At 40.1% G+C, this 22,940-nt stretch overlaps 3 protein-coding genes across 5 annotated transcripts in view; 2 read left to right on the top strand and 1 right to left on the bottom strand.

The window, feature by feature from the left end:
• notch3 (notch receptor 3) overlaps positions 1-11,005 on the top strand; it is a 30,756-nt gene extending 19,751 nt beyond the window's left edge. For both annotated transcript variants that reach the window (XM_042719745.1, XM_042719746.1), the window contains 22 exons: positions 8-118; positions 218-410; positions 502-647; positions 890-1,123; positions 1,200-1,352; positions 1,466-1,694; positions 1,776-1,977; positions 2,140-2,296; positions 2,384-2,568; positions 2,701-2,833; positions 3,468-3,722; positions 3,803-3,915; positions 4,020-4,552; positions 4,635-4,961; positions 5,196-5,344; positions 5,437-5,662; positions 5,769-5,859; positions 5,956-6,124; positions 6,266-6,570; positions 6,668-6,815; positions 6,905-7,002; positions 7,090-11,005. In XM_042719745.1, coding sequence (XP_042575679.1) covers positions 8-118; positions 218-410; positions 502-647; positions 890-1,123; positions 1,200-1,352; positions 1,466-1,694; positions 1,776-1,977; positions 2,140-2,296; positions 2,384-2,568; positions 2,701-2,833; positions 3,468-3,722; positions 3,803-3,915; positions 4,020-4,552; positions 4,635-4,961; positions 5,196-5,344; positions 5,437-5,662; positions 5,769-5,859; positions 5,956-6,124; positions 6,266-6,570; positions 6,668-6,815; positions 6,905-7,002; positions 7,090-8,580 — 5,648 coding nt within the window. In that variant the 3' untranslated portion in view covers positions 8,581-11,005. The remainder of the gene's footprint in view (positions 1-7; positions 119-217; positions 411-501; positions 648-889; positions 1,124-1,199; positions 1,353-1,465; positions 1,695-1,775; positions 1,978-2,139; positions 2,297-2,383; positions 2,569-2,700; positions 2,834-3,467; positions 3,723-3,802; positions 3,916-4,019; positions 4,553-4,634; positions 4,962-5,195; positions 5,345-5,436; positions 5,663-5,768; positions 5,860-5,955; positions 6,125-6,265; positions 6,571-6,667; positions 6,816-6,904; positions 7,003-7,089) is intronic.
• A 1,078-nt stretch (positions 11,006-12,083) lies between these two features.
• LOC109053395 (retinol dehydrogenase 8) lies at positions 12,084-17,809 on the bottom strand. 2 transcript variants are annotated; one of them, XM_019070793.2, is made up of 7 exons: positions 17,605-17,809; positions 16,963-17,095; positions 16,157-16,318; positions 14,300-14,479; positions 13,872-13,965; positions 13,119-13,302; positions 12,084-13,027 (listed from the first exon to the last, which is right to left on the bottom strand). In XM_019070793.2, exons 2-7 carry the CDS (start codon positions 17,057-17,059, stop codon positions 12,818-12,820), a joined length of 927 nt encoding a protein of 308 aa, XP_018926338.1. In that variant the 5' UTR covers positions 17,060-17,095; positions 17,605-17,809; the 3' UTR covers positions 12,084-12,817. The 2 variants fall into 2 exon arrangements, with proteins under 2 accessions (XP_018926338.1, XP_042575682.1); XM_042719748.1 differs by lacking the exon at positions 17,605-17,809 and adding an exon at positions 16,387-16,430 and having other exon boundaries at positions 16,963-17,591.
• A 552-nt stretch (positions 17,810-18,361) lies between these two features.
• shfl (shiftless antiviral inhibitor of ribosomal frameshifting) lies at positions 18,362-22,892 on the top strand. Its single transcript, XM_042719750.1, has 7 exons — positions 18,362-18,553; positions 19,824-19,877; positions 19,975-20,016; positions 20,129-20,284; positions 20,354-20,457; positions 20,578-20,738; positions 22,626-22,892. The coding sequence occupies exons 1-7, from the start codon at positions 18,527-18,529 to the stop codon at positions 22,811-22,813; spliced, it is 732 nt and encodes a 243-aa protein (XP_042575684.1). The 5' UTR covers positions 18,362-18,526; the 3' UTR covers positions 22,814-22,892.
• Positions 22,893-22,940: the final 48 nt, after the last annotated feature.

Below are 22,940 nucleotides of genomic sequence, written 5' to 3' on the forward strand. Positions count from 1 at the left end.
CACACAGGTACCAACTGTGAAATCAACTTTGACGACTGTGCTAGCAACCCTTGTGACTACGGAATCTGCAGAGATGGCATAAACCGCTATGAATGTGTCTGCAAACCTGGCTTTTCTGGTGAGAAAGGGAGAGACCCCCCCTCACACTTTTTATACTAATTAAAGTAGGTTTGTCAATTCAGGCATAAACCTCACTATAAACTTCTCTTCCTTTCAGGACCTCATTGTAAAGACGAGATTGACGAGTGCCAGTCTAATCCCTGTCGCAATGGAGGAACCTGCGTAGATGATGAGAACGGCTTCCATTGCCAGTGCCCTGAAGGCTTCCATGACCCGTACTGTTATTCACAAGTGGACGAGTGTGCCAGCAGCCCCTGTTTGCATGGGACCTGCAGGGACGATCCTAATGGGTACAGCTCCATAACAAACTTTAAAACCAGCAGGAAGGTAATAAATGGAGACGTGCTTTGAGTGTGACTCTTATTTGCATTGCTCCTGCAGCTATCGATGTGATTGTGAGCCTGGATGGGTGGGTAAGAACTGTGACCTAGACCGAAACGATTGTTTGCCCAGCCCCTGCCAGAATGCAGGCACCTGTTTCGACCAGCTCAATGGTTTCACTTGCAAGTGTCGGCAGGGTTTTAGAGGTAAGATGTACATTACGTTAGCACAGTATGCATTTTACAATAATAACAACAAAAAGAGATTTTATTACACGTTGTTCCACCGAAAAGAACAAACCGTCCTCTCAAATTTAATTCAACCTCTACCACTGAAAATGGTGTAATGATTCCCTAATAAAGCTTTAAAACTCCCCCTACTGCAAGTTCTTAAAAATTGCACTCTTCTTGCCAGTAGCTACATTCTGACAGCTGTCTCCCATCCTCAGGTAACTTATGTCAAGTGAACATCAACGAGTGTGCCTCTAGCCCATGTCTAAATCGGGGAACCTGTGTGGACGGGGTCGCCAGTTTTACATGTCTCTGTGAGCCACCTTATAGCGGACCCACCTGTGCAGAACTGCTCACACCTTGCACTCCGAACCCCTGTGCCAACCATGCTTCCTGTGTGCATACACCTGACTACCTGGGCTACCAGTGTAACTGCCAACCCGGATGGCAGGGTAAGTCACTAAACACATTCTGATTCTAAAGGGTTTGCTAAAGAATGTCTAACTTCAAGTGTCCTTCCCACCACAGGTCAGTTGTGTACCATTGACATAAATGAATGCACATCTAACCCCTGTAAGAACCGTGGGACCTGTACCAATACTTCAGGTGGCTATGTGTGCTCCTGCCGTGCTGGCTACACTGGACCCAACTGTGAAACAGATATTAACGACTGCTCACCAAGTGAGTCCAACTCAACATGAAACCAGGTTTTTATTGCTGGTCTCATAAATGAAATGGTCCAACTTTTCTACAGCACAGTTGGCATGGTCTAATAGTGTTTTTGGTTTTGTCAGACCCCTGTCTGAACGGAGGATCCTGTACAGATGGAGTAAACTCATTCCGCTGCAGCTGTCTGCCAGGCTTCACAGGGTCACACTGTGCTACCGAGGTAAACGAGTGTCAGAGCGCCCCCTGCAAGAACAGAGGCACATGCACAGACTACGTCAACAGCTACACTTGTACTTGCAAACCAGGCTTCACAGGCCTACTCTGTGAGACCAACATACCAGACTGCACAGAAAGGTAAGTCTGTGAAGTTGCTTATACCTTTAAAAGAATATGTAGTCAGTAGTAGCTCATAAACAAATAATCGCCTTGTTTTAGCTCCTGTTTTAATGGAGGCACCTGCACTGATGGGATCAACGGGTTCAAATGTACCTGCCGGTCAGGATTCACTGGAGACTACTGCCAGTATGAGGTGAATGAGTGTGACTCTCAGCCATGCCTTCACGGAGGAGTTTGTCAAGATGCCCTCGAGTCATATCGGTGCTCGTGTCCAAAAGGCTACACTGGCCCCCGTTGCCAGGTATTAATTCCAGATCATGCCATAACCTTAACATGCTTGCAGTTTTTCTAAAATTACATTCAATAAAAAATTGGAATAGAAGAATAACATCTTTAAAGATAAACATTTAAAATCAGTGATAGAATAGAATTATTAAATATGATGTTTTTATCTCTCTTTTAGTATCCAGTTGATTGGTGCAGGCCTTCTAACCCATGCAAGAATGGTGGTCGCTGCAGACAGAAAGATGCCTCCTTCACATGTGACTGTTTGGGAGGCTGGTCAGGTCTTTATTGTGACATCCCAGGAGTGTCTTGTGAAGTTGCTGCCAGACAGAGAGGTATATAAAATTGCATATGACTTTATTTTACAAATACGGTATAAACATGATCTCCTCCTTGATAATGGTCAACACTCTCACACATAGGACTCCAAACAGATGAGCTTTGCCACCATGGTGGACACTGTGTCAATACTGGCAACACGCACTACTGCAAATGTCCCTCAGATTACACAGGCAGTTACTGTGAGTCCCAATTTGACCACTGTGAGGACAAACCTTGCCTCAATGGTGCCACCTGTAGGAGCTACATGGGAGGATTCACCTGCGATGTGAGTCATCTTACCACTGCTACAAATAGCATATATTATCATTCGCATTAGTATAAAGCCTAATTACCTAAAGAATACGAAGAACTGAAGATATTTCAGAACTGATATTGAACTGAAATGCTTTTTCTCCAGTGCATGCCTGGTTATGAGGGGGACAACTGCGAGAGAGAAGTCAATGAGTGTCAGTCTCATCCGTGTCAGAATGGAGGAACCTGCATTGACCTGGTCGGACATTACATCTGCTCCTGCCCTCCAGGCACACTGGGTAAGACAGATTTCTAAAATCACAGTAAAAAAATACTTGACCTGGAGTAAAATGCAAAGAATCAAAGTTTTTTAGCCTCAAGTGTAAAAATCAAAATATACAAAACCATTTAAAACTTTGGGGTCAGTAAAGTTATTTGTTTGATTAAAAAAACAGTAGTTGTTACAACTTAAAATAAGTATTTTCTGTTTTAAAATAATTTTAAAATGTAAATTATTCCTGGGAAGCAAAGCAGTCATTAGTCCAGTCTTCAGTGTTTCATGATCTTTCAGAAATCATTCTGATATGCTGATTTGATGTTCAATAAACATTACTTATTATTATCAATGTTGAAAACAGTTATGCTGCATATTATTTTGTTATCCTATATTTATTTAGGATTCTATGAAAAACAACAAGAACATCATTAAAAACAGACTTTTTTTAAACATTACACATTAGTCATTTTTGGTCAGTTTAAAGCATTTTTGCGAAAAGTATTACTTTCAAGACAATTAAGTATTACTTTCAAGACAATTAAGTATTACTTTCAAGACAAAAATCTTACTGACCCCAAACCTTTGAATGGTAGTGTACATAGTTACACATAGGTTGGAATAAGGTCACTGTAATATTTTTATTATGACCTTTTTAGGGGTCCTCTGTGAAATAAACGAGGATGACTGCGCAACTCCCTCATGGCCTCGGGGGATGCCCAAGTGTCAAAATAATGGCACCTGTGTGGACAGGGTTGGAGGGTACAGGTGTAACTGCCTTCCTGGCTTCACTGGAGAACGCTGTGAGGGAGACATCAATGAGTGCCTTTCCAACCCTTGCAATCCCTCCAACAGCTTGGATTGCGTACAGTTGCCCAATGATTACCAGTGCATGTGCAAACCCGGCTTCACAGGTGAGGGATGTCTGAAAACTGTGATTCACATATACAACATTGTAATGCGTCTCTAAATTCTCACTTCATTGTGTCTTCAGGACGAGTGTGTCAGAATAGATTCAGTGTGTGTGAATCTCAGCCCTGTAAGAACGGAGGAGTATGCTCCGTGTCCAGCAGCTCACCACTGGGATACACTTGCACCTGTCAGCTTGTGAGTATCCAGGCCTTGTATCATTATGATCTTGTTGTTTCCGTCTTTACTGTACTGTTAAACTTCAAAAGCAACTACTTGACTCCTCCTTGTCTATTTCTCAGGGGTATGCAGGTGCTAACTGTGAGAGGAGCATGAATTGCAAAGAGCTGCCTTGCTACAATGGTGGCAGCTGTACTCTCACCTCACGAGGTGCACGTTGCACCTGTATTCAGGGCTTTGGCGGGCCACTGTGTCAACACCGCAGCAATGAGGACTGCTACTCCAAACCATGCCGCAATGGAGGCTTGTGTACAGAGGGAACCAGCTTCCCTTTTTTCCACTGCCAATGCATCAATGGCTGGAAAGGCATACGATGTGAACAGGAACAGGAACCCAGGCTGCTGCCACTTCCTCCTCCTTGCCCTATTGCGGAATGTCATGGCAAGGCCAATGACGGTGTGTGTAATAAAGAGTGCAATTCGTTGGCCTGTCGCTGGGATGGAGGTGACTGCTCTCTGGCTGCGAACCCCTGGGCACACTGCTCAGACCCTCGCTGCTGGCGGCTCTTCAACAATAGTCAATGTGATGAGTTCTGCAACAATGCAGAGTGTCTTTATGATAACTTCGACTGCAAGCAAAAAGAGAAAGTCTGCAAGTAGGTCTTGAACTAAGCTTTAATCGTGCTTCATAGGACTGTTTATGATGGTCTTTCTCTAATACACTCTCTCTTCCCTCAGCCCCATCTATGAGAAATACTGTACAGACCATTACGCAGATGGGCTCTGCGATCAAGGCTGCAATACTGAAGAGTGTGGCTGGGATGGACTGGATTGTGCAGAGAAGATTCCAGAAGACCTTGCGGAAGACATGCTGGTTATTGTAGTTCTGCTGCCTCCGGAGGAGCTGCTAAGGACACAAACTGCTTTCCTGCAAAAACTAAGTGCAATACTGCGCACCACATTGCGTTTCCGCCTAGATCAGAATGGGGAATACATGATCCGACCCTATAAAGGACGTCTGACACGCATTAAACGGGAGCTCCAACCTCAGCAAGAGGTTATTGGGTGAGTGGGGGTTGCTGAAGTAATCACCTTTGTACAGCAAAATTTTGCGCATTTCGCCTCAGATTCGAGTTTCTTGAACTTTAGTGTTGACCAATATAAAGCAGCTTACTTTGGAAGTAACCTCTCAGTGAATGGTGCTTTATGCATCGCTACAATATTGACAATACCAAACCTTTGCCCACAAAATTTCACTAACATGAATGTGCCTTAAACACTCTTTTGGTTCTTCTGCAGGTCTGTTGTATACTTGGAAATAGACAACAGGCTCTGTTCCCAGAGTTCAGATGATTGTTTCCGCAATGCTAACAGTGCTGCAGAATACCTAGGTGCTTTGTCTGCTAGTGAGATGTTGAATTTCTCATACCCCTTGAAAGAAGTGCGCAGTAAGTACCACACTTATACAAACTTAATTGCTTTCTTATATAGGTCCAGCTGTATTTCATAATCACACTAATCATTTCCAATTCTCTTTCAGGTGAAAAAATTATACATAATAATGATATTCCCACATTGGGTAAGCTACTGCTAGTAGGGGTAGCTTCTCTCTTCTTGTTGGTTATCTTGATGGTGGGCATGTTGATTGCCCGCCGCAAACGTAAACTCAGCAAACTCTGGTTCCCTGAGGGCTTCTTCCTCAAGAAGGAAACAAGCAGTAACAAGAACCGCAGAGAACCTGTGGGCCAAGATTCCCTGGGCATGAAGTGAGTCTTTCATGTATTATTAGTGCTTTGAATATACCTATTGTCAGTATAGTTAATTGAATAATCCCTTTCAAAGGGACTAATTAGCAGTCATGACTCTTTGCAGACACATGCCAAAGACAGTGGAAGAGTCTTTATTGGCAGATCACAGTGACCCGTGGATTGACACAGACTGCCCAGAGGCAAAACGACTTAAGGTGACTGACCATTTATCATTTCTCTTATGATGTATATGTGTATGCATCAATGAAACAGTTCTACATCTTAATAATGTTGGCTTTATTTATATACAGGTGGAAGAGCCCAGTATTCTCACAGATGGTGAGGATGCAGTTGACAGCAGACAGTGGACACAGCACCACTTGGCAGCAGCAGATATCCGTATGCCACCTTCAATGGCTCTTACACCTCCACAGGGAGAATTTGACAGCGATTGCATGGACGTCAATGTCCGAGGCCCTGGTATGATATGTTTTGCTGTTTACTCTTACTCCTTGGTTAGGTCCAGTTGTCCCACCTGATCAGTGGCCTTGCATAGATAAAGTTCAGGTACAATAAAGGCAAATGTATTCAAAACATTTACAAACTTTTATTTTTTTATAGATGGCTTCACACCCCTGATGCTGGCATCCTTCTGTGGAGGTGGCCTGGAGCTAGAGGTGACCGAAGATGATGATTCAGAAGAATGCTCCGCCAACATCATATCCGACCTCATTTACCAGGGAGCATCGCTTGCAGCTCAGACCGATCGCACCGGAGAGACCGCTCTGCACCTGGCTGCACGCTATGCCCGAGCTGACGCAGCTAAACGACTCCTGGATGCTGGGGCTGATGCAAACGCACAGGATAACACTGGCCGCACACCTCTGCATGCAGCTGTAGCAGCTGATGCCCAGGGGGTTTTCCAGGTAAAGTCACCTACAACCAAATATATATGTTTATAAGTAGATATGGACTATTGAAACAATGTCAGTGCTGATATATCCCATATTCTCGCTTCTGCAGATTCTGATCAGGAACCGTGCCACAGACCTGGATGCGCGCATGTATGATGGCTCCACTGCTCTGATCCTTGCAGCCCGTCTGGCAGTAGAAGGCATGGTGGAAGAGTTGATCACCTGCCATGCTGATGTCAACGCTGTTGATGAAATCGGTAAAGGCAACAGAAAAGAAAAAGGATAGAGTTTCCTGCTCATGATGTGAGGTTGCATTGTTTCTTATGGGTCCATTCTCTCTTCACAGGAAAGTCAGCTTTGCACTGGGCAGCAGCAGTCAACAATGTTGAAGCTACAGTTGCCTTGTTGAAGAATGGTGCCAATAAAGATATGCAGGACCTTAAGGTATGCAATCATATTCTTTTGAGGGTTTTGAAGGATTTATCTACTTCAGCCATGTTTTTCATTTTTACATCTATCTACTATCTTTAGGAGGAAACTCCACTATTCTTGGCTGCCAGGGAAGGTAGCTGTGAGGCTGTGAAGGTGTTGTTGGCTCACTTTGCCAACAGGGAGATAACGGATCACATGGACAGACTCCCTCGAGATATCGCTCAGGAGCGCATGCACCATGACATTGTACAGCTACTGGATGAATATAACACCGTGAGAAGTCCGCAGGGCCATCCAGGGGCAGGTCACCACCTGTCTGGTAGCCACACCCTCTCACCACTCATGTGCCCTCCCAGCAACTTCCTCCAAGGGCTAAAAAGCACCCCGCAGGGTAAGAAGAACCGTCGCCCAGGGGCTAAAGGCATAGGTGGGCAGCACGCTACCAGCCTGAAAGATTCAGCCAAAGGACGCAACAAACGGCTGTCGCTTGACATGCAGAGTGCTTTGCTGGAGAGCTCTGTCACGCTCTCCCCTGTCGACTCGCTGGATTCGCCACGCGGAGGTGCCAGCAACGCCGGCTACATCACCAATCCGACCTCACCGGCTGCCATGCCCTCTCCAGGCCTTTTCCACTCCTCCATGTCTGTCCCTACCACTCCAATGGTGCACAGCAGTATCTTGGATGGCACCAGTCCTTTTGCAGTCTCCCTAGCTCAGCTGAGCGACCTGAGTGATGGTGGGCTCTCCATGCAGGGGCGTGTGGCCATGCAAGGAGGCAGCATCAACCAAGGCCCTCACAACTGTGTGCTGAATGCCGGCCAGATGAGCCTCAACATGGGCATGGTAAGTCCAGTAAGCGTGCCATTTGACTGGCACAACCACATGCCTCCATCTTCTCAGTGCAGTCAGTCCATGGTCAGCATTATGCATCCAGCAAGTAGCCAAGCAGGCATGATCCCTCAGACACCAACGCTGCAGCAAAGCAGCATGCTCATGCACCAGCAGCAGGTGTTCCGTAATGCCCAGCAGCCCATCCTGCAGCCGACACCCGTCTCCAACACACCCTCTATTAGCCCGGTCAAACTGGCGTCCATTGCAGAGCAGCAGCCGCAGCAACTTCACACCCACACCCTTACCAACCCAAACCTCAGCCGTATGAGCTCCTCCACTCCCCCGACCCCACAACAGGCACAGCCTCCTCCAGCTTTCTTCCAGCCACAGCAGCCACAGACTCAGCCACCACAGGCCTCAGCAGCCCCTCAGGCTTCGCAAGCACAGGCTATCCCGTCTCAGGCACTCGCAGCACAGGCAAGCATTAGCACCGCAGGCCCGGAGGATTACCCCACACCGCCCTCCCAGCATAGCATCAGCTCTGCCATGGATGCGACACCCAAGCATTACCTGCGTGTGCCCAGTGAACATCCTTACTTGACCCCTTCTCCAGAGTCTCCAGAGCCCTGGTCCAGTCCCTCCCCTCACTGTGTGTCCGATTGGTCTGACTCCACCCCTAGCCCAGCCGTCACGGCTGCTGCTCAGACCCAGATTTCACATGTCCAGGAGTCCAATGGGAAGATGCAGGTGTTTGCTTGAGCAGCTCAACCTACCTTAAATGTTTGTGACTTTGAGAGAGTAGAGTTGACAAGTGTCACTCTAGGGCTTGTTTTTTACTTACCTGTCAGCCCATTTCCAAGATTTTAATTGGATTAGGATTGACTGTTTCGCGTCAAGAAGACCGTCTGCTGGTGTCCGCAGAAAGAAAGTTAAAGGGAAATTTGTGTTGTCTTAAAAAGAAAAGACAATTTATTGAAGTAAGACGTTCTGTCACAGATGGACTTGTTTTTTAATTATAAAAAAGTATATGAAGAATACTACGTCTTTCATTTCAAAGACTTGGGGACACTCCTGAAACTAACAAACTTAAAAAAAAAAATAGATTGAGAGAAAAGTGAAATGTTGAAGGAAATTCCTTTCTTTTTATTTATTGTCTTATGTTTTTTCCAAACTGCCTTGGGGTGTTTTCACCCTCTTTCTGTCTCTGTTTTTTTTAGTGACCCCCATAACAACTGCCTTAGTACTCCCAATATATTACGTGGGACTCGTGAGGTCTCCTCAGGTTCCACGTTACTACTGTTACAAGAGGACCAACTCATGATTGCTTAGTTTGCCTGTTCCGCCCCAGTTTCATCAGCAGCAATTGATACAGTCAGAACTTATACACCAGGCTTTTAAGTGACATGCACACACACATAATGAGATTAGAACTTATACAAATTTTAGTGATATTTATTTAGTCTAGCTTTCAGAAACAGATTGGCACATGAAAACAGAGGTATATAGAGACCAATACAAGTGAAATATTCTGATTTAAAATGATTTTATATGTTTTGTAAAAGTATTTGTATGAATGTAGAGGGGCATCTGTGAAGCACTTCAAGGGGAAAAGCTTGAGAGAGAGAGAGAAAGACGGTAAGAAAACCCTGAAACCATAGTTCAGCATATATAACAACAGTGCATAAAAGCGCCTCTCTAAAACAGGCCAGTGTTTAGAATGTTTTCAGTGTTGGCATTGTATCAGTGGAAATGATTTTACTGAACATAGTTTCTTAAGTGACCTCACCGACTTACATAGGCCTGCGCTGGCCAACGCTCTACCCATTCCCTCTCAAAATCCCAGCCAGTCACTGCCTTATAGTCTTGCCTTGTGTAAATTTATTTTCTGTTTGTCTTTTTATAACCACATTTTTGGAACCACAGTTACCTGTGGAACATTGATGTATTAAGCTGTGTTATTAGGCTGCTGCTCTGGGTCACTTCTTCAGTGACAACCAACCTCCTTTTCCGCTAACATTCCTGAGCAGAACCCACCATTCAGCGCTCGTGGAGACGCTGACCGCTGCGGAACTGATCTCACCGTGTTCCTGAGCCCTCACAAGCACTTCATTTCAATACTGAACAGCTGCAGCTGACACCTGGCCACTAAAAAGTCTTCCTCTGGGGCTTTATGAAGCCAAGGCAGTGTGGTTGATTTAGTTTAATGTAATTTGATCCCTCAGGTCCAGCATTTCCATGTGGTCTAATCATATTCCATCTCCTTTTGGTTTGGATAGCAAGCATATGTGTTGTGTGTTGGGTACTTGGCTAATGGGGTTCTAATGGTCTGCTATTGCTCTGTCACTCCTCAGGGAGGTGTTATATAGCATGCAGTGTTGTCTGCATCTTTAGCAGTTCCCACCCCATCAGCCTAGACGATGACATCTGTCGTGTCTGGTCAGAAGGCGTGAGATGGGAAACGCTACCATGTAGTGATGCCCCTGGCTTTCTGTAACATGTCCGTATGTTCATCCCTTTTCAATTTTCCCAACTCTTAAGACCTGCATTTGGTGACACTGACAGCTGTTTTCTTGCTTTCGCCAAGAGGAACACATCCATTTCACTGAATTATGGCACATAAACATTGCTTTCAGCCATACATTATTATTTTAAATATAATTTGTGTTTAATCTATACTGAGTGTGCAGCTATGAAACTGTTAAATCTTCATGTACCACATTTCAAGGCTTGTGGTGGTTTTGGAGCACATTCTGGACCTCTTTGTTTTCCTACAGAAGTACTACTAAGCTTTGCTAACCCATCTCAAGTATTCCTTTCATTCATAACTTTTCATTTCTCATGATACAGTTCTCCAGATATTTTTGAAATTCCAGTACCTTTCTGTAAATATGTTTCACCTTGTTTAGGTTGACTTGTTTATGAGAAGTTTTATGTTTCTAAAAATGAATATGTACTAAAAAGAACAAAAAGTAAATGTACTTTTTATTAGCATTATTAAGGTGAGAATGTGACTGTGTATTGGTCTTGCATAACTAGAACAGCCATAGATATTTTCTATTGTCATTATTAATTTCCTATACTTGTTTAAAAGTAGTTTAAAATCATTGTATATAAACAGTTTTTCACAGTTTCTTTCTACAAAGTTGTAAAATATGTTACTTCTAATAAAGCGGTAGAAACTACATTTCACTAATGTCTTATTCTTTTTGTCTCACCTCTTTTATATTTTCATGCATTCTGAATCCTTCCAGTAACTGATATCAGCACTTAGCCTACTGAACACTCTTTGACAAATATCAACCAAAGCATCTAAAGATGCTCATAATGAAGATAAACTCACTGGATACTTAAAGGGTTAGTTCAGCCAAAAATGAAAATTATGTCATTAATGACTCACCCTCATGTCGTTCCAAACCCGTAAGACCTCCGTTCATCTTAGGAACACAGTTTAAGATATTTTAGATTTAGTCCGAGAGCTTTCTGTCCCTCCATTGAAAATGTTTGTACGGTATACTGTCCATGTCCAGAAAGGTAATGAAAACATCTTCAAAGTAGTCCATGTGACATCAGAGGGTCCGTTAGAATTTATTGAAGCATCGAAAATACATTTTGCTCCAAAAATAACAGAAATTACGACTTCATTCACCTTTTTCTTCTCTTCCGGGTCTGTTGTGAATGCGACTGCTGTGACTGTTGACGTACGACGCTGCTGACGTGTTTTCTGGTGCGCCCAATAACAAAGATAACACGTCAGCAGCGTCGTACGTCAGCGGTGTCACTGCAATATCACTAACGCTCTCACAACATAACCTCAAGAGAAGAAAATGCTTAATAAAGTCGTAATTTTTGTTATTTTTGGAGCAAAATGTATTTTTGATGCTTCAATAAATTTTAACGGACCCTCTGATGTCACATGGACTACTTTGATGATGCTTTTATTACCTTAAATGTAAATGTTGAAAATCACTTATCCCATGAGAAACAATTACTTTCCGAATCTTTGGAAGAATGATTTTTATGTGGAGGACATTTTTGGATAGTCAGCGTGACAATTACATGCACTCCTCATCCATTCTAACACAATAAACGAAGGCTTATATATACAATATTTAAAATACTATACTGCCTAAAAGGTTAATTTGTCTTGCAAAAAAGGGTTAATTCAAAATAGTCTAACATATAGCTTATAGCTATGGTCCATATCTCAAATACACTTAGAATTAAACTATCATTGTGTAATTTTAATTACCTTATCTGTCGTCTTGATGCTGATGAACTGCAGAACTGGTGCAAACATATCCACATCGCTATGATCAGATACTTTCTTAGCTTCTGCTTTCTCACCTCTGCCATTTGGCCGCATGTTTGTGGCAGCTGCTGTTTGTACTAGATAAACTATATTATCAGCACACAGCACATATTTACATATTAATCTAAACCTTGCTCTCAGTAGCGTGAACAACATCTGGATGTTTGGTTGCCAATTTATTTCCAACATTATTTTACTTCTAAGCAAAGAACAAAAAAAGAACTTCACCATGAGTATATCGGGCATTGAATTGCCTTTAGTCTCTTGTACATGTGCACTAGGGCAAGCACGAGCATACAAGTTGCTGGCTACAGTTCACTTAATGGCCACCGCTAATAGGAAGGTTTCTGAATTCTAAATATAGCCCCTTGACTGGTAAAAACCATTACAACATGAAAAGGACACTAGAACGGTTACAATGCAGTTTGCCACTAAACATTATGTATTTCATGTATTCATGATTATTACAGTTGTCTTGAGGTTAAAGATAGAACAGTGCTTCAGGATCCAGACTTTACATTGGACATCAAGTTGCAACCCATCATAGTAGTAAAACTGCTGCTATGCTATCTGAGTTTTTGCCGCATTTTATTATTTGCATTGAGCACTGACTCATTTTTGGGGCATAAAACTGTCTCTGAAATGCTTTTGAAATGTTTTTCTTCATCAGAATCCTCTGAGAGCTTTTTAGGCAGCACCCATTCTCCTGTGAAGTATGCATAGAATACTCAGACTAGCACTGAACATATGGTCATGCTGGAAGATCATTTTATAGAATGCATCTATGGGAAGATGCCCTGTAGGGTCAGCATGCTTTATGGCAGTCAGTGGCATGTACAAACGATTGGTCTGATGACGAAATGGAGGGTTTTTGGACACAATCAGCTGGAGAGTTTTCTGTAAGAAAAAAAAAAGAGAGACATTTCTCTGTCACTCAGTTGAACAGGGAGCCTTAACGAATAAAAGAACAGCCCATCCACACACTCACCTCTGCCACTTCCTTAGGTGTCTGCCCGACTGAGTAAAAAACTTTATGTGAATATTTCAGATAGATCTGACGGAAGATGTGAGCTGTCTCCTCGTCAGTCTCTGAGAGATCCATCTTCTCTGCCTCTTCATACACTTTCTTCTCAAACTCAGTTACAACTGGGCCTGGCTCCACTAACGTCATCCTGTGAGATTTGTATATAGGCCATACTTACAATGCATGAATTGGATCATTTATGGATTATAAATGATCCATGGTTTATGGCCCATGGTTTATGGATCATTAACAAAATATAGTGCACTTAAAAAAAAATACTGTATATAGTTTCAAAAAAAGACTAAGATATTTAGACACTTTGTGGTTGTTTGCATTTAAAATATAAACTTTACATGTAATCTCAAACAATACGCTTCAATTAAAATTTTAATGAAGTACTTTATACGTGTTTAAGTCTTTTAGTCAACACACAAAAATACATTTAATTCTTTAAAGCATGACAAAAGCCTTTAAAGTAATACTAGTGCACATTTTAAAAGTGTACTGAAGTGTGTTGAGAAACATCTTTGAAAGTATGTAGTGTATATTCACTTAAGTGGCCTTTTAGTTCATTAATGTTATATTACCTGCACACTAGAATGGAACACTCACTAAAAATTACTTTGGGACCAGCTGATTAAAAGGGAATTTACCTTATTTAGGTAACGTAGCCCTTTTTATCAGTTTGCTAGGAAATTTGTTTTATTGTGTACTCACTTGACATTGAACTTCATAGCTTGCACAGCAAGACTCTCACAAAACCCCTCTACAGCAAATTTAGAGGCAGCATATACATCATTGAAGAGTAGTCCTGAGGAAAAAGAAAAAAAAAGTACTTTAAATATATATATATATATATATATATATATATATATATATATATATATATATATTATTTAAATAAATACATTTTTAATTATTATTATTATATATAATAAATAAATATTATTTAAATAAATACATTTTTAAATATTTGAAAATATATAAATATTAATTATTTTATATAAATATTGTTTATTTATTATAAATAAATATTATTATTATAATATATAATAAAAAATTATATATACACATATATAGAGTAATTTGATATTTCTTTCAGTTGAATGTATACAGCTTATAATAAATGAGCTATGTGGTATTACCCTGGATTCCCTGGACGCTGCTCATCACTACGATGTGTCCACTCTGACGCCGCTTCATGTCAGGCAGCAGTTCCTTCACCAGTCTCACCAGGCCAAAGAAGTTAGTGTTGAAGAGTTCCTGCATCGCACTTACATTCTGACACTCCAAAGGACCAATCATACCCACACCAGCATTATTCACTACAAAACAATGCGGTAGAATCTAAATCAAACAGTATAAGTAAAAACAGAGAGATATGATTATACCTTTTTTTTTTTTTTGAAACATCAGCAGCAAATCTAGCACCAAAAATTTGGTGGTGTATGTGTGTGTGTGTGTGTGTGTGATATATATATATATATATATATATATATATATATATATATATACATATATATGTGTGTGTGTGTGTGTGTGTGTGTAGTTCAAACATGAAACTCTAGATGCCGCATGCTGACGGGTTGTTAACCATATTCAGAGAGTTAAACGACTTGGCACAAGCTGATTGGTTCATGCTGCATATGCAGACAATGAGCTTACTGCCTTGCATTTATATGGGTGGCTAGCATTCACATTAGATTCCTGCAGTGCACTTACAGAGTTTCTCTAAAACCCTCCACCTTCCCCAGCTCCACCTGTATAGATCTGCTACGGGTTATTTTATATGCTTTTTGTGCAGCAGCAGCATGTCTTAAATACTCACTGCACCGTATCGTCACATGCATTGGCAGTAGCAAGTTCCTGTACTTGCTTGAAGCAGCAGCAATAACCTACAACTACAGCAATAACCAACAGCAGAAGCAATTCAGCAGCATCGTAGCAGATCTATTCCGCTAAGACTAAATACATTAACATTGAAGATGTTGGATATGGTGATTTATATCACATATACACCATAAAAATATATAAATAAAATAACACAAAAAAATAGCTCGTTAACGCAGGCAAACAATTTTTTTCATTATGACCACACAAAACAAAAACGCCACCCTACTCACAACTGCTGTTTCAGTCTCATTTTTCTTCATAAGAACCATCATTTATTTAAATGCAGAATGTCTTTATGACCACATCAAACCGGAGACATTTCAGATGCGCTCTCCAACTTCACTTCAGAGCCCCGCGCGAGTCACACGAGTGCAGAAACGGTACTGTGTTCTCAGCACATGCTCTTCAATTGCATTTAATTTAGAATTTAGTGTTTGAAAACTTCATTCAATATCTGTATATTTCTTGCTGAAGGGCACAGGTAACTAAATCTAACATTTATTATAATGGGTTTATGTGAAGATTGTTTTAAGTTCACTTAAATTATAAGTTATTTTCAGTAGTCTAATAAATGTTAAAATTGATAGCTCTTGTAATGTTGAATGGCTAGTCAAAGGTTAAATATTAGGTGAAAAAAACAATTTCCTAGAGACGTCAGTGGTATCAGTGATACTCTCCTTCAGTCATAAAAAACGATGCCATTATACCTAATTAAACATATACTCTCTTTATGTTGTTTCTATATTAATTTGAAGATTGAATGTGAAATTATTGCAATGTAAAAGTATTTAGAAAAAAATGTAATGTTAGGTGGGATTAACTGATATAATAATTTTTATCGAATGACAGCACTAATATATATGTATTGCTGATACAAGTGATGCAAATTTGAGCATCAAATTTAGCTGATGAACTCTGTGTGGTAACACAAATGTTGAATATTGCACAAATGCAGTATAAAAAAAAACTTCCTATTTTTATTGAAAAGCTTTTAGTCAAGTCAAAAGACACTCAACTTTTGGTCATATCGCTATGAAGCTGCATTGATCAGAAACAAAGATGGAGTGAATGAAGTAAATTTTAATTGGAAAGCAAACTCTTGATGTCACCTAACACATCCACTTGTCGATCTGGCAAGCTGTTCAAACACTCTCTGATGGAGTCCTCACAGGTGGCATCCAGCTGTCGGATCTCCAGGGATCTGCTGAGGGATTCTCCAGCTGCTCTCTCCAGAGCTTCTCTCTTATCCAGGTCCCTCATAGTGGCTACAACTAACTCAGGCACAATCAATAGTAAGACTTAAAACATTAATAACATTGTTATGTCATATTACACTTACCTGTTCATTATCTAATGTACATTCTGTAAGAATATTGTTCCATCCTAAATGAATAACCATACAGGAGCAAATGATTAATACAACATTAACATTCTAGTAGCTACGAAACAACAAACTTCACCTAACCAATTAGTAAGTAGTACCAGTCAGTTAAATACAAAAAGGTTTTTGTTTGTTTGTTTGTTTTTTGGCTGATGACTCAAAATGTTCCAGTATGATACAGTGTTAAGATAAGAGGAATACCAGAAAATTGACCACAGGAGTAAGTTGCAAAAAAAAAAAAAAAAAAAACTGCAATTAAATATTAATTTATTTGAAATTGTACATAGTCTGTTATTTAAAAAATAATAATAATAATAAAATTTACTAATTATTAACATATGTCAAAATTAAATTAAACAATAATTTGTCCTGGTTTAGTTATTGATTTCACATAAATTATAAAACTGTATGTAGTCCCCTGGGAGGCATGAAAAAATGCAGTAGAAGTTACTGATTAGCTAATAGCGAACTACCACATTCAACTGAGTGCTACTATTCTAAGAGGCGTTTTACATTCATATACAGACTTCTTACCCTTGAAGCGCCTTAATTTATCTTTTGCAAGACGGACAGCCAACGCCAAACCAATTCCAGAGGAGCATCCTGTCACCAAAACCGTTCGAGTCCCCATAACTTTCGTTCAAGGATGATTTCTAATCTGAAACCACTTACAAAGCATTAAACTTTAGTAACACTCTATTTGCCATAGCTATAGCTAATGTTCTGTTCAGAATCACAACCATTTTATGATCATCTTCTTTTGGTACGTTATATAGGCTAGCCTATGTTAATATATTACAGCACATAGCAGCAATGCAACGTACATTTACAAGCTCTTAAAAATGCAAAAGTCAATAACTACACTGTAACAAGAGCCCTAAATTAAAGTTTCACATTTTTCGTGCTAGGTGAACTTTTAAAGGGAAAATAAATGTAACGCCGAAAGGTTTCTGGACTATGGATTAAATCTTAATCAGATTTTCTCAGCACGGGATTGCGCCTCATGAGCCAGTTTGAACTGGTCAGTAGAGATTTGAACAATTTCAAAACTAAAACCGCATGACAAGTGTTATGTTTTATAAAGGTCGTCACGTTTTAATATTAAGCGTTCAAAAATGACAGTGGCGACAGTTGCACTGCATGAAAAACAAAACATGAGATACAAAAGCACACAACCTGTTTGAGGTGCTCTGGGACATGCACTTCCTACTGAATGCAGCTAAACTGTCCGTTCTGCAGCATGTACAGTCCTGTGTCCTGTTGTCAGACCTCTTGTCATCAATAAACTCCTTTCAGTAGAAACGCAAGAGTTCTGCACGAGAGCAGCACTTTGAAAACAAGTCATGTGCAGATTTCGCGTTTGCTTTCAGAGAACCCTGGGATTTGAAGTCATTGACTGTATAACAACAACAATAATAATAATAGCAATAATAATAATAATAATAGCAATAGCAATATTATAAATATAGAATAAAATATATGTCCTAAATTGTCTTGATGCGGTTTAATACTTGGCTGATGCTTGATGTTTGAAATCATATAAATTTAAATGTTACTGTGAAGCCTTATTGAAAATGACATTTGGAAATCATGAAAATAAATCGATTTCAGCTAGGCTAGCCTACTATAAAAAGAAAATGCGTAAATGTTTTTTTTTTCTGCTTCATGAACAAATTGGTGTCTGTGAACTAATCTTGTCTAAATCGTTCTTCCATGCTTCTATGCACTAAACTGGAGGTAGTTATGTTTGTTCGTCATACAGAATCAAAATGACGCAACGGCGTTATATATAAGTGAATTGCAAAATCTGGGCTGCATTCCCAAAAGCATCGTAAAACCAATGAAACAAATGGTGCTACGATCAACTTATGTTTACGGTGCTTTTGGGAAACAAAGCCCTGAATGATTCTTTTTAGTGAACCGATTCAAGAGATCCGATTACTCCATGAATCCAAATCCTCACTACAAACCCTCAATACGCTTTGAATGGGCACGACGCCTCTGATCACAAAAGCGCTAAAGGAAACGGCGCCACAGTGTCAGAGGTTTAGCGCTGTCATTACAGGTAACTACTAAAACCACACCGAACGCCAGAGAGATGAGTCAAATGCGTGAAGAAGTGGAGGTACAGTATTTGTTATTCGTATAAACATACAGTTAAATGGCGTATGATATTTTACTGGATACAATATTACACGCTAAAGGAAGTGTAGTGCAGTAACTCCCTCAACGGTCATAGTGCATATAGGTTAAAAAAGGATTAATGTTTTCCTGCATTTAAATCACTTTTGTATTAATCTTAAAGGCCACACTGAGTCTCTCACTCAGTTTTATACAGCGTGGTTGTTCTGTCATATAAAGATAAATACATGTAAATATTCTCTGTCTCAGCTTAGTTAGAAAAAAGTGTGAGGCAACTGAGAGAGAATTTTTCATGGACTTATTGAAATTGACAAGGCTGTATTGCTCATGCGACGCTATGGAAACAACCATATGGTTGCAATGTGTGTCGCCCTGATGGCAGATAACACAGGGGTAAAGTGCAAACCTTTTCAAAAAAGGAAAGAAAAGTACATAATGTGTGGCCAAGTATGGTGACCCAAACATGGAATTTGTGCTCTGCATTTCACCCATCTAAGTGCACACACACAGCAGTGAGAAGTGAACAAACACACACACACATACTGTGAACACACACCTGCAGCAGTGGGCAGCCAATGTTGTGGCACCCAGGGAGCAGTTGGGGGCTCAGTGCCTTGCTCAAGGGTCTTACCTGAGTCGTGATATTGAGGGTGGAAGAGAGCGCTGGTTATCCCCCCACAATCCCTGAGACTCGTACCCGCAATATATATATATATATATATATAGAGAGAGAGAGAGAGAGAGAGAGAGAGCTGGATGAGGAAGACAAGTCGTCTTTGAATGATGACCCTGTAGCTAAGGTATGGTACAGGTGACTTTAAGCAGTTTATGCACATTCATGGAAAGAGCATGTAGGTGTAACTATTTTGTAGCAAAATAGTAGTGGGACATCGAAGGCACACTTTATATTTATGAATGACATTGCATTAGATCACAAAATAACGAGGATTTAGCATTGAAAGAAAGCATTTTGTTATCTAATGCAATGCAATTAAGTGTGACATACGTGTCCATATTAATTGGGTAATTGTATAATTCTTTATTAATGAATAAAACATTCTCTGCACTCATATATAACATGGTTATGAAACTCAAAGCTGATGAAAAACAACGGGTAACATCCCAACCATCTCCTAACAACCCGCAAACATGATTTGTTGTTAAATGATTTCTGTAAAATTAAAGTACCTGTTACTGCTGTCTACTTTACAGTTTTTAATTGTATAATGGTGATAGTCATTAAAAATTTCTAGGAAGAAAAACCCGCCAAGTCATCTGGATCCAGTGGTGCCAGTCAGTCAGCAAAAGTAAGAAGGAGTTTCCCTCTTTGGATGTGGATTTACATTATAAATAAAACATCATGTTACACTGTAGTCTTATTACATCACTCCTGTCCCGCTTCAGGCACTGGCCAAGAAAAAACCCAATGATGATAATGATATAGCGGTTAGTTGCTTTACGTTGTTTACTTGAATTATCAATTGCACAAAGGCTAATACTGAAGAACTGTATGTGTACTGTAAGCAGTGTGAATTAACATACACAGACATGCTTGCAGGAGCTCGGGGCGCATCTACGAGTTCTGCCATTAACAGAGGAGAACAAACGAATGTTTGACCAGGCTCAGGCAAACCAGATCCCTTCTGTCATACATCAGTTTGCCTGCGAGTCATGTGACAGGGACTGGTGGCGACGTGTGCCTCAGAGGAAAAGGGTATGACGCCTGACCACACCTTACAAGATAAAATTACATTCACATCTGTGTGCACTTGGCTTGTTATAGGTGTCACGTTGTCATCGATGCAAAAAGAAGTATGACCCTGTGCCAGCCAACAAAATGTGGGGTATAGCAGAGTTTAACTGTCTAAACTGCTCGCGGACCTTCAAGTAAGACATCATGTATGCTGTACTCTGTATTGCTGTTCTTCAGTTTTTAATGATCATGGCATTGTTTTTTCTTCAGCATATGGCAAGGAGTATTGTATTAACATATTATGTTTCTGTTAGGGGTTTTGGTCGAATGGATGGACGTTCTCCTTGTTATGGCTGTCGCTCCGCCATTTTCCCCACAAAGATACTACCACCCAGGAAGAGGAGAAAGATGCCTGGGCCTAGACGCAGAAATCAGCAGCACAGCTGCCTTGCTGAAGACTGTTATAATCGAATGGGTAATTTGATGCTGTTTGACACAATGACCACTAGAGGTCTCGCACAATCTCTAGGTGTTACAGTAGGCGTTAATTATATACAGTATTCAGACCACGAATATCAATCAGTAAAAGTAATGTTAAAATGTTAACTTCCTGCAACACTGCAAACCACTGTATTTCTTGTATTGAGCCTTAAGATCAATACAAGGCCTGCAAAGTTAAGTGTGGCTACAATTCATTCGTATAACTGTACCATTCATTTTCTTTAAAAGCCAACATGAAATCTAAATTTGCTCTGCTTTAAATATGCTCTGCTTCTAAGAGGGCTTTGGCTTTATTTTCAACTGATGTCACCTGTGCAATTATTGATAAATAATAGCCAAATAATCATTTAGGTATTGTGTTAGCACAGTAACTTAATGCTAGTTAACATTTTATATTATACATTTTACAGAAATAATAGCAAACAGATTTGAAAAGGAGTTCTAGAAGGGTTCTGCATTCAGGACCCATTCTGGTATGGATCACAATTTTAACGTAAAATTTATTCAGAGTAAACATCCAGCTTCTTTGGGAACTACAAGGGTGTGTAAAAGTGAGAGATCACTATCACAAATGCAAATTCTTTTTAAAATGAAAAATTTAAAAAAACAAAATCAAAAAAAATCATAACAAAAATTAAAAAAAAGGAATTAAAAAATTTAAAAATTAAAAATAGCTCAAAATGTATTCACCCTCAAGCCATCCAAGATGTAGATGAGTCTGTTTCTTCATAGGAACAGATTTGGAGAAATTTAGCATTACATCAGCATTACATAATGGGTGCTGTCAGAATGAGAGTCCAAACAGCTGATAAAAACATAACAGTAATACACAAGTAATCCACACGACTCTAGTTTAGAAAGAATGTCTTGACAAGCGAAATGATGCTTGTTGTAAGAAACAAATCCATCATTAAAGCATAAAAAAATCCATTACATCAATACTCTGCTTTAATACCAGCTATAATTAAGCTGCATGAACTTTACAAGTTTCTGTAAAACCTGATGATCACGTTCTCCAGCTTGATTTGAGATGATCCAACAGCATCAATAAAAAGCGAGAACATCAGATGGACACCACCTCAACATATATATAACAAATGACAAAAAATTCTCAAATCTGAAGAAAGATTTATGCTTTGTATACCTTTATTTGCCTTGTACAGTTATTAATTGTTTATATAATTTTATTATAGTGTTTTTATTCGTAATTCGGCGCTAAGTGCAAATGTTTCAACAATAAAATGTAAATTTAATTAGAAAGTTAAGCTTTCATTTCAGTATAGAGCAATATTAACAGAGGCTATTGTATTATTTATTCTAATATATTCAGATCATTTTCTGATACTAACACGTTCATGTTTAATAATTCCTGAATAATTACATACATAAAGAAATGGGCTATATTTTGTGTTGGATCAGTTACCTGTGTCAGCAGACACACCCACCTAAACTGTTTAAATCTCTTATACTGCCCAAAAAAGACCATAAATATTGCAGATAACAATTGAAATAAAAATGAATTTACATACACACAACATACAAAATAATCCCGTTTGACTGATTTGCTTCAAATCGGGTGATTTTAGGTCAGTGGTTTGCATGTGACTCAATGGTGCTCGCTGCCGGTAGGGATTAGTAAGATGGCAGATCGAACACTTCCGGTGGCTTCACTGCCGGTTGGCAGTTCAGAACACGATGAGTGATCCAGTCATATATAGATCAGTGGGGTGTTCTCATTTCTGGACCCCACTGTGTCTCATTACAGAAGCAAAATGGGTTGTGAATGCCATATCATACTGATTTTACATACTTTAAAACCGAACTGAATTAATATAACTATCTGCATGATTGTCTTACCTAGAGCCCCATGTACCTGGTACCGAATGCGTTCACCCACTCAGCAGACAGAAGAACAGGAAGCCACGTGTGGTTTACCCCAGCCCCACTCACATCAGCAGCGGATCCACTGTCAACACCTATCTGAGTCAGGGCAGTCTGATAGATAGCATCGATGAGCTCATTCTAGACGACATTGAAGAAGAGATCTGACAGCAGCACCTGAGGGCGAGGCAGCAGCAAAAAATCAGTTAAACCACTGACATCACTTCAGCTGTTGCGTTGAATGAAACATCATATAACTTTTGATGTAATTTCAAATAATTCACTCAAAGTAACC

This window comes from Cyprinus carpio, chromosome B3, assembly GCF_018340385.1.
Source record: "Cyprinus carpio isolate SPL01 chromosome B3, ASM1834038v1, whole genome shotgun sequence".
NCBI lineage: Eukaryota > Metazoa > Chordata > Actinopteri > Cypriniformes > Cyprinidae > Cyprinus > Cyprinus carpio.